Source organism: Panthera tigris, chromosome E2, assembly GCF_018350195.1.
Source record: "Panthera tigris isolate Pti1 chromosome E2, P.tigris_Pti1_mat1.1, whole genome shotgun sequence".
NCBI lineage: Eukaryota > Metazoa > Chordata > Mammalia > Carnivora > Felidae > Panthera > Panthera tigris.
The window spans coordinates 309,631-321,115 of record NC_056674.1 but is presented as its reverse complement, the minus strand read 5'-3'; the positions used below and the strand labels follow the sequence as shown (position 1 = coordinate 321,115).

General features: G+C 49.0%; 1 protein-coding gene across 2 annotated transcripts; it reads left to right on the top strand.

Annotated features, from left to right (window-relative positions):
- The first annotated feature begins 187 nt into the window (after positions 1–187).
- On the top strand, positions 188–11,077 carry ZNF8 (zinc finger protein 8). 2 transcript variants are annotated; one of them, XM_007093515.3, is made up of 4 exons: positions 188–346; positions 5,387–5,513; positions 5,812–5,907; positions 9,316–11,077. In XM_007093515.3, exons 1-4 carry the CDS (start codon positions 281–283, stop codon positions 10,752–10,754), a joined length of 1,728 nt encoding a protein of 575 aa, XP_007093577.1. In that variant the 5' UTR covers positions 188–280; the 3' UTR covers positions 10,755–11,077. The 2 variants fall into 2 exon arrangements, with proteins under 2 accessions (XP_007093577.1, XP_042825816.1); XM_042969882.1 differs by lacking the exon at positions 188–346 and adding an exon at positions 2,181–2,326.
- The last annotated feature ends 408 nt before the right edge of the window (positions 11,078–11,485 follow it).

Sequence of the window (11,485 nt, the reverse complement as noted above, 5' to 3'; positions counted from 1 at the left end):
GTCTGCGGCAGCAGCGCCCCCAGTGGCCGGAGGCCCGAAAGAAGGACAGTCCCATTGGCCCGAAGCCAGAAGGCTCTCATTGGTCGAAGATTCGACGAACAGAGGTTTCCATTGGTCAGGCTCTGAGGCACGCCGCACGGCCTTCTGGGAGTTGTAGTTGCAGCGTCACCAGCGCGGCCGCCATTGTCCCGCGGGCGGCGAGTGGAGTGGTCCCTGAGGTGGGGGCTGCTCTCGGGTTTACGGCCGCTTCGGGCTCCTGTTCTCGACCTGTCGGTCCGGGATGAACCCCGAAAAGGAAGCGACAGCATTGGAGATGGCTACAGGGCTGCCAGCGGAATGGCTTCAGGTAAAGTAATAATAATAACGATTGCAGCGGGTCCAGCGTCTCCCGCAGGTATTGGCCCTTTAACCCTGGCAGCGCACGGTGAGCAGGGCCCGGGCCTTATCCCCCTTTACACATGAGAAAACTGAGGCGCAGTTCAGGGCGCGCTGACTGGCCCGACTGGTGAGGGTGGAGTTTGGATTCGAACCCGGGCCATCAGGTCCCCCAGTGCGCATGCTCCCCTAGTACGCCAGTTTCCTTGTTCTGGGATGGGGCTTAGTATCATTTCCTAGGACCAGGCTGGCCCGGCTCCCGCCGATTGCTTTCCCCGCGAAGGCCATCTGCCATGTGATGGTGTCAGTGGAGCGCCGAGATGGCAGGTATTTCCGAATAGAAATGCTTTAATTCACGGAGCCAGCAAACACTCCCCGAGAGCCCTGCTCCGCGAGGCCCCTGGCCAGGGGGCTGGGCACAACCCCTGAGGATGATGACAGGTCACCAGGCACGGCATAACTGTGGCGGGAGCGACTACCAGGGCTGGGCTCCTTCCCAGCACCTCTCTCTCGCGGGGGCTGTGGGCGAATTGCACACTGGGCGGTCCGTGCCTGCAAGGCCATCTGGGAAGGTGCCTGTTTCAAAGATCCTGCAATTGTAGACAAAGTGGCCGCTCCCTGTGTTCTCCATAAAGTGCTGTCTCCACGTGGCAGAAACCAAAAATAATTCATAATTCCTGAAGCTCCGCATCTTTGAAATTCTGGACTGTGTTTTGTTGTTGTTGTTTACAAGGATTTGCATTATTTCAGATTTTGTATGCAAAGTGAGATTATTGATAACCTTAGATTTGCATGTTTTCAGATATGTGTTATGCAGATTTGCATTAAATCACACTTTAGTGGGGCACCTTGGTTGAACATCTTTTTTTTTTTTAATTTTGTTTGTGTTTATTTATTTTTGAAAGACAGAGGATGAGCCGGGGAGGGGCAGAGAGAAAGGGAGACCCAGAATCTGAAGCAGGCTCCAGGCACTGAGCTGTCAGCACAGAGCCCAACGCGGGGCTCGAACTCACAGACCGTGAGATCACGACCTGAGCCTTAACCGACTGAGCCACTCAGATGCACCGAGGGTCTGACTCTTGATCTCAGCTGGGGTCTTGATCTCTTGGTGGTGAATTTGCCTCCAGCTGGGCATGTGAAGCCTACTTTGAAAGAGAAAAAAAATCACACTTTGGTCTGCAGTGGGTGGAGGGGGTGGGGCAGAGAATGAGCAATGTCAGTGTAAAACAATAATTAAGGCAGTCAAAACAGATTTTATTCAGAAACTATTGCAATAGAGGGAAAGAGACTTCAGTATAGAACTGGACTCAATTCCAAATACTACAAGTAAAAGTGGGAATTTCTAGCTGGGTTCTGGGGTGGGTATAATTCTTGCTAAACTGACCTAGGGATTCTTGCTGAAGCAGGCCAAGTGATCAGATATTACCTGAAGGATTCTGTGGGATGAGGACTTTGAAACGATACAGAGAGTAATTAGATATGGTGGGTGGGTATTCTGACTAAACCAACTCTTTTTTCTTTTTTTTTCTGACTAACCCAACTCTTATGAAATGGGGTGATGCAAAGTGGACATAGAAGCCCAGAGCTCAAGGCCTAGTTGAGAAAAGGGTTCAGAGGAATGAGATTCTCTCAAGGAGAGTCTGTCAGCAGTAAGATAAAGTGTATTAGTTATCTGTTGCGTGTAACCCAAAAACCTAGTGGCCTAGAACAACAATAAATATTACCTCAGTTCTGATAGCAGAAATCCTTGAATGATTTGGCTGGTGGTTCTGGCCTAGGCCCATGAGGTTACCATCAAGATATCAGTGTGGACTGCTGTCATCTGAGACTTGACTGGGGTTGGAGGATCCACCTACAAGACAGTTCACTCACATGACAGTCCCTCCCCATGTGGGCCTCTCTGTGGAGCTGCTTGAGTGTCCTCACAACATGGCATCTGGCTTCCCAAAGAGTAAGTGGTCCAGGAGATGGCAAGGTAGAAGCTCCAATGCCTTTTGTGCCCTGGGGTCAGAATTTACACACTCATTGGTACGGTATCCTATTGGTTGCCCAACCGTATTGGTTGTCAAACCTGCACAGTATAGGAGGGGACTGCATAACTACACAAGGACTGGGGACCACTGGAGGCCATCTTGGAGGCTTGCCACCACAGGAGGCAAGGAAGTCGAGGGCGTTGAGGTCCAGTGTATAGCTTTCTGTGGCTGCTGTAACAGAGTACTAAAGACTTGGTGGTTTAAAGCAATACACATTTATTCTTACAGTTCTGGAGGTAAGAAGCCTGAGATCAGTTATACTGGGCAGAGCCACCCCTGGAGGATCTAGGGGAGAATCGGTTTCCTCACCTTTTCTATCTCTAGTGGCCGTAGTCCTTGTATTCCTTGGCTAATGGCCCTTTGTCTGTCTTCAAAGCCAGCAGCATGGCATCTAGCCATAGCGGTCACATTGCTTTTTGTCTTCTGTAGTTAAGTCTCCCTCCACCTTCTTAGAAGGACATTTGTGATTGCATTTAGGGCCCACCTGGATAATCCAGGATAATTTCCCCATTTAAAAATCCTTAATCACATTCACAGAATCCCTTTTGCCATTTATGGTAACATTCACCAGCTCCAGAAACTAGGACCTGGGTATCTTTGGAGGCCATTACTCAGTCAACCATAGCCAGGCTGAAAGAGGCCATCCTGTACCCAAAGGTGAAAAGGAGCCATTCAAGATTTTTTAAAGCAAGTATAGCTTGGGTTTGAGAAAAAACATTAAAGCATCTGGGAAGGTGGGGGTAGGAGAAATACTGCGAGCTAACTAGGATGCGGGGAGGGGGCCAGTGACCAGGTGCTGGATGATGCCAGGGTGGCCTGGTCAGCTGTGGGAGTGTGTGGAGTAAAGGAGTCTGATAGCCCATCTCTCCAGGCACCAGTAGTGCAGAACAGGAGGAGAGCCACAGGGGTCTGAGGTGGAGCAGCAGAGAGGCCATGAAAAAGCAAGGAATGGGCTCCTGCTAGAATTCCAGGAGAGACATGAAGGACTCACGTAATGCCACTGAGAGCTCTTATGGCCTGGAGAGATCAGTACTCAGTGGGCCTGGCGCCTGGGCTGTTACTGAGGACCCATGCAGAGTGGGTGATAGTTGAGGGGGCGAGGCAGGGAAAGCAGGAGGCACAGGGAGCATGTATCAGAGCTGGAGGACCTGAGTGGCATATGAGGACATGGGGACAAGAACAGAGACTTCTGTTTCCAACCAAAGGGTTCTCATGCTTCCTGAACAATTTTTGTCAGAGTTGTATGCCACCTGTACTATAATTTCTTTAAAATTTTAAAGCCTTCTTGTGTTTTTCTTAACATACCCCTTTATAATTGAGGTATTTAGTAAGTGATTGTGATTTGCATTTCCCTGGTAGCTAATGATATTGAGCATCTTTTCAAGTGCTTATTCAGTATTTGTATATTTTATATTTTCTTTGAAGAAATACCTATTTAGGTCCTTTGCCCTTTTTAATTGTGTTGTCATTATTATTGAGTTGTAAGAGTCCTTTATATTTTCCAGATACAAGTCACATACAAGATTTGTGATTTGCTATTATTATTTCCCAGTATGTGGATATTTTTTCACTTAATTTTTTAAATTAATTTATTTTTTTAATTTGAGAGAGAGAGAGAGAGAGCGAGCACGAGTGGAAAAGAGGGGCAGAGGGAGAGAGAAAATCCTAAGGAGGCTCCATGCTTAGCAAGAGCCCAATGTGGGGCTCAATCCCACAACCCTAGGATATTCACCTGAGCTGAAACCAGGAGTCAGATACTGAACCAAGTGAGCCACCCAGGTTTCCCTCTTTTCATTTTCTTGATAGTGTCCTTTGAAGCACAACAATTTTTAATGTTGATGAAGTCCAACTTATTTTTTTCTTTTGTTGCTTGTGCTTTTGCTGTCAGATTCTAGGAACTCTTCACCAATCCAAGATTGTGAAGATTCATTACTATATTTTCTTCTAAGAGCTTAATAGTTTTAGCTCTTACGTTTGTCTTTTATCCATTTTGAGTTAACTTTTTATATGGTGTGAAGTAGAGGACCTAAGATTTTATTCTTTTGCATCTTGTCCTGTAGAAAGTGTTTCACAACCACTTATTCCCCATCACAGCCCCCAAGGAATGACTTTGTAAACAGGGAAGCATGGCAATCGAAGTGGTTACCTGCTCTATGCTTCTTGAGGAAGAAGTAGCAGAGTCAAAACTCAGATCCAGAAATATCTAGCTTCTGACAGTGGCCACACCGAGCCCACAGAAGGGTTTCATTTGTAGGACATGTTTTAGATACGTTGCATCAACTTACAAAAATTAAAAGTTTCATTTAAAAATGTGGCTTAATTTTCAGCTACTCACTAGAGATGGGCAGTTCTGACCATATGAGGCCTGAATTTCCCCCATGATCAGTTGGTTCTGAGTCCCAGCTGCCCCTTCAAATAGGGCATATATTACCCATCACCTGCAGTGTCACCTCTCGCAGGTTAAGTACCCTTGTAGGCTCTTCCAGTAGCCCACTTCCGTCTTTGATGAGCCTGCCTGGTCCCTGAAGATAGGTGAGTTTCTGACTCCAACTATAAACCCCTCTTTTCAGGTAGGATACTGAGTCTTGCCTTGAATCTGAGAGCTATTTAATGTATCAGTTAGATGTTACTATGTAACAAACTATCCTAAAGGTTAGTAGCTTAGACCAGTAACTGTTTCTTTAACCCACAGATCTGCAAGTCAGCAATTTCTGTTTGCACCTGCACCTGTCTGAGATCAGTTGTAGGTCAGCTGTGGGTGGCTTCCACCTTGCTGGGATACTTTCATATGCCCTCACTATACAACCTAAATGTGACAGTCCAGTAGGTGCCCAGTGAGACCTGACTTGGCATTATTCAGAATGTGCACGCTCTCAGGACACTGGCCTGCCCATCTTCTGCTTCTCCATTCCTCCTTCTCTTCCTAAGAGCACTGACGGGGGCAGTCCAGCTGATTAAGAGTGCGTGTGATATTTCAGGAGCCGGTGACCTTCCGGGACGTGGCTGTGGACTTCACCCAAGAAGAGTGGGGACAGCTGGGCCCCGCCCAGAGGACCCTCTACCGTGACGTGATGCTGGAGACCTTTGGGCATCTGCTCTCTGTAGGTAAGGCCTGCTTCCCCAGCTGATGATTGGATTCCTACAGTGACTTATTTTTTATGGGTTATAGGTCATAGGGCCTCTGGTATGAGGACTTGATCTTGGGCTGGGGGACAGGGATCTTGCATTCTCATTCCTTGTGGTACATACAGGCAGGAGGAGGTTTCTGCCCTTTTCTGTCCCAATGCAAAGCGGTCACCTTATTGTGAGATGTCCTCATGCCCTATCAGGAGTGTAGGGCTGGATTCTGAGCTGGTTCTTTCTGTGGCAGGTCCCCACATCCTGTGTCTTTCCCTTGTTCCAGGGCCTGAGCTTCCAAAACCTGAAGTCATCTCCCAACTGGAGCAAGGGGCTGAGCTGTGGGCAGCGGAGAGAGGAATTGCCCAGGGTCACTGTCCAGGTGAGAAGCTGCCAAGTGGGAACTCCTAATGGGAGCAGCCCAAGAGGTGACTACAGATGTGCTGCTTGGAAAGGGTGGTGTGTCAGGGTCCCCAAGACCCCAAAGAGCCAGTGATTACAGCGAAAGAATATAGAGGAAAGTCGGCAAGGAGAAAAGGCAGATGGGGTGAAGTCCAGAAGCCAGCCAAGATTCCACAGTTCCTTCCTAGTAGAGTCACACTGTACATGCGTAGTTCCCACAGTAGTGAGTTGTGACGACACTTGAGGAATGCTAGCTCCCAGGGAAGCTTGTTAGAGGCTCAGTGCCAGGGTGTTTCATTGGGCGCTGGTCACTTAGGCACCCTGTGCCTGGCACAGACCAAGATTCCAGACTCGCAGGAGAGAGCAGGTGCTCACCGTAAACCATACTGTGGGCACAGTTTGGGCACAGTGAGCCACTCTTATCAGTTAGGGTGGTGGGAACTCTCTTGAAATCCAAATTCCCACACGCAGCCCAGGGCCAGTCTCAAAACTGGCCCCTCTAACGATGGTAGCCTTAGGCCTGCCCTGTTAGCTTTTCTCTGTGTAGGAGGTCTGCGCCCTGCTCCTGTGTTCTCTGTTCTTCTCATCCGGGCTCTCCCTTCTCTGAGCACAGAGACCATCTGCCTCTCCTCCAGTGGTCAGAATCCCACCCTGTCCTCCCTCTCATGTTCTCTCTTGCCACCTCAGTGTGCCCTTGCCACAGGATCATTTCTAATGTGTGAACTTGCTCTCCATCTTCTCCATTTTAATCTTTCATGTCCGGATTCTGTAAACCTGTTCTCCACACCCTTGTGTTCTCTCAGCAACAAGGATTGTATTCAGCTCTAAATATCTGAAACCTGGGCTAGAGTACTCAAAAAAAGAAGCAGTTTTTTTCACAAAGCAGCCACTGCTGCCTCTGACTCAGTATTCAGTGGCAAGGCTTATGGTTCTGATTCTTCTGGCCTTTCCTTGAGGTTATGGCATGGATGCAGCAGCTCTGGCCATCACATCTGTGCTCCAGGCAGGGGGTGTGGATGTGGGAAGAATAGTGCCAGTAACATTTCACCCCTTTTATCTGAATTCACTCCAGATTTCGTCCTATGAGGTCTCCTTGGTCAGGAATGGGTCACATCTACCTGCCCTTATGCCACTAGGGAGTCTGGAAAGGAGGCCTAGATTGTCATAATTGGCTTATGCCTGTCACAATCCCTTCTCTGGGACCGGTGCATTGGTACCCTGAAGTGCGTTGGAAGAAGGAGGCTATGACAGCGGGATACACGGCCAGCAGTACCTGCTGCTCAGCCTCTGACACCACCCAGCGCTTTTTGCCCTGCAGGGAATCACATGTACCTCCACAATGAGGTGTAGCCTATTACCCGAGGGCAAGGGTGAATCTGCAGCAGATGGAGAAGTACCGTGTCTCCTCTGAGGCAAAAGAGCCTGAAGTGCCCCACACGTTTGACATCCTCCAGTCCCCAGTGCTGGCCTGCACCCCCAGGCCCTGAGCCAACTCCTACCAGGCTAGTCCCCTTCTGGATGCCATGGTCCCCAGCGGACCGTAAATTTCACCATGTAAAACATACAATTTAGTGGTTTTGAGTATATTCACAGATTATACCCATCACCACTGTCAAGTTCGAGGACATTTTAATGGCTCCAAAGTCACCAATTAGCAGTACCGTGATTTGCTTCTACCCATATAACACTCGTGACACCCAATGTGTGGGGTTTTTTCCACACCAACAAACCGTTCTCCAACTCTCCAGTTACTAGCTGGGTGTCCAACAATTAAGTCCAAGTCTGACACTATCTACCTGGAGTTAGTGTAGACCCCACAGCCTGAGGACTCTGTCTCTTAAGAATGCCTCCACTTCAGATGCCAGTTGACAAGTCAGGGCATCCCATACCTCTGACTGACGAGCTATAAATCAGGGGTTCCCATGACCCTCTCCTTAGGTTCAGTAATATGCTTTTACAGCTCACAGAACTCAGGGACACTATTTATTACTGGTTTATTATAAAGGATAAAATGAACAGCCAGATATCAGGGGTTGGGGTCTGCTGGCTCTGAAGGTGAAGGAAAGGGCCATGGAATGTAGTCAGTCTCGTGAAGCTGGAAATGGCACGGAAACAGATTCTCTCCTAGAGCAGCCAAGAGTCATCCAGCCCTGCTGATACCTTGACTTGGGACTTCTGACCTCAGAACTGTGAGAGAAGTGTGGTCTCTTAAGGCGATACGTTTGCAGCACGTTGTTAGAGCAGCTACAGGAAGCTGATACCCTTGCCTTCGCTGCACTGTAAGGAAGTGGGGAGCCCGCCTGCCTGCATGCAGTTCTTGTTCTGGAGGGTTCTGCGACCTGGGCTGGTCCTCCCAAGGTGTCCTACAGACATGAGGGTACCTCCACTTGGGTATCTGACCTACCAAACTTCGGTTTTCTAAAACTGAGCTCCTTGTCTGCCTCCCAAGCCTGCTCCTTCGATGATTTGCTCAGTATCTATTTCCCTGGCTCCTGAGGACTGGGCTTTTCATGTGTTGGGGTTGCAGTTTCTCCCCAGCATCAGGGGCCAGACAGTGAGTATTTTAGGCTGTGTGGGCTAAGTATACTCACTATTTGTTTTCTGTTCTCTCTGAAACGAATTACCATAAACTTAGCAGTTTAAAACAACACCCATTCGTTATATCACATTTCTGCCAGTCCTGGCTGGTTTGTCTGCTCCAGGTCTCACAAGACTGAAGTCAAGGTCCTGACTGGGCAGGGAACTCAGAGAGAATCCAGTTCCAGGTGTGGTCAGACAGAATGCAGGTCTGTGTGACCATAGGATTGAGGTTCCTGTTTCCTTTGAGACTGTTGTGCAGGAGTTGTTCTCAGGAAGTGCACCCATTTCCCAAGTGAAGTCCTCCTGTGCAGCCAGCCTCTCCCTTTTACCTCCTTCTGCTTTTAAGGGCTCTGGGGGCTACTTCAGGCCCATCCTGATAACCCAGCATCATCTCCCTATTTTAAGGCTTCAGGTCAGCTGATGAGTCACCTGCCAAGTCCCTTCCTGGCAGTACCTAGATGAGTGTCTGATTGCACAGCCAGGGACATCTTTAGAATTCTGCTTCTGTCATACACCCTTCTCTTTTTTTCCTGCAGCCCTTAAAAACATAAAAAATACTCGTAGTTGGGGGCTGTAGTCTGCCAGCCCCTTGTCTAAGGCCAGTGCCTGGGCCTGTGGCAGGTACTTGGGAGATTTTTGTCGAACGAATGAAAGCATGAGACTGTTTCTGCAGATGAGGCACTTGGTGTCTGCACAGGAGCAGAACTGAGATTTTCCTAGAGGTGGGAGGAGTAGTAAGGATGGAGGCCCAACGTGTCCTCTCTGTGTTTTTTCCACCAACTTCCTCAGCTCTTTGGTACTCTTTTAGGCTGGGGACCTGGACCCGAAAGCCAAGCGTCACCCAAGAAGCAGGGCCTTCTTGAGGAGGAGCCATCCCATGTTGCGGAAAGGGAAGGCTTCCTGAGGGACACTCCCTGTCCCACCACACTAGGGAAACACTGGGAACGTGAGCGCCAGGTACAGGTGCCTGAGAAGGAACAGGATAATTTGAGGCAATTGGAAGTTAGTCTTGAGGAAGTACCAGTTCAAGATAAAAGCTATGAAAGTTTCAGACCTGGGGAAAACAGTGTCCTGAATGCAAACCCAGATCCATCCTCGGAGACTTCTAGGAGAGACTCTCTCTGTGCTTACGACTCACAGGCTATAAACTCGGAAGGTAACTCAAGCTCAGTCCAGCAGACAGGCTCCTCCGGCAAAGGGCCGTGTGACAGCAGTGACTGTAGCAAAGCTTCCAGTCAGGCCATTCCCATTACAGAACTCACCCGAAGCCAAGTACAGGATAAACCCTACAAATGTACAGACTGTGGGAAGTCGTTTAATCATAACGCACATCTCACAGTGCATAAGAGGATTCACACGGGAGAGAGGCCTTATATGTGCAAAGAGTGTGGGAAAGCCTTCAGCCAGAACTCCTCCCTGGTTCAGCATGAGCGAATCCACACGGGAGACAAGCCCTATAAATGTGCTGAGTGTGGGAAGTCTTTCTGCCATAGCACACACCTTACTGTCCATCGGAGAATTCACACCGGGGAGAAACCCTATGAATGTCAGGACTGTGGGCGGGCCTTCAACCAGAACTCCTCCCTGGGCCGGCATAAGCGGACACACACTGGGGAGAAGCCATATACTTGCAGCGTGTGTGGGAAGTCCTTCTCACGGACCACGTGCCTCTTCCTGCATCTGAGGACACACACAGAGGAGAGGCCCTATGAGTGCAACCACTGTGGGAAGGGCTTCAGGCACAGCTCCTCCCTGGCCCAGCACCAGCGAAAGCATGCTGGGGAGAAGCCCTACGAGTGCCGCCAGAGGCTGATCTTCGAGCAGACGCCAGCCCTGACGAAGCATGAGTGGGCAGAAGCCCTCGGCTGTGACCCACCTTTGAATCCAGATGAGAGGGCTCACCGAAGCGACAGGCCTTTTAAGTGTAATCATTGTGGGAAATGTTTTATTCAGAGCTCGCACCTCATCCGACACCAGATAACTCACACCAGAGAGGAGTCCCAGGGCCGGAACCGGCGACGGCTTGAGCAGTCCTTTGCCCGGGGCTCACACCTTGCCCGGCATCAGCACACACACTCCAGCGAGAACCCTGGGGGTGGGACAAAGGCAGGACAGCCCTCGAGCCGAGCGCTTGCCTTGTTTGACATCCATGAAATCATGCAAGAAAAAAACCCGGTTCACGTCATTGGGGTTGAAGAGCCTTCCATGGGTGCTTCTGTGTTATTTGACATCAGAGAATCCTCGTAGGAGAGAAACTCTACAGATGACTTTTGAACCACAGGTACAAAAATGTGGTAAGTCCACATAGTGCATTCACAGAAAGGGGGACTGGGGGTAGAAACGTCTAAAGTGACCTCTGATTCTTAAAGAAATGGTGCTTCCCAAATACTGGAGATTGATGGTTCTCAAATCTGCCAAGCCCAGTGCCCCCTTTAACCACACGTGTTTTGTGCTGTTCCCTCCATTACTGCAAAATGAATTCATAGGTAATGTAACCCACACACATGTACTGTAAAAAATCGATAATACCGCCCCTTTTTGTAAAGCATAATTAAAACAAAAGTAATTTATGGTAGAGTGATGTGGACTGAGTTGGTGCGGTACCTCTCCACGTGACTGTGTGGGCCGTTGTGCCTGAACACCTACCTGGGGCATTGCAAGTGCCGTCTGGCATATGGGATATGGTATTGGTCATGGAAATAGTCTGAGTGGCATTCCAGTATGGGATGTGATTTTCCTAAGTGGTGACTAACTTTTGCAAAAGTTTTGGACAAAACAAAATACCATTGCATTTCTGGAAAATTCTGTATAAAATTCTAAGCGTGCAGGGTTAATTTGTGTTTCTATGTGAAGTTGACTTAGGATCTCAGTTCACACATGACAGACTTGTTTCACAGATTTGTACATGGTCCACAGGAGCCAGCTCTGCACTTCACAAGAGCACACTTGGCCCCCACCCACATGTCAGCTGCACCCAT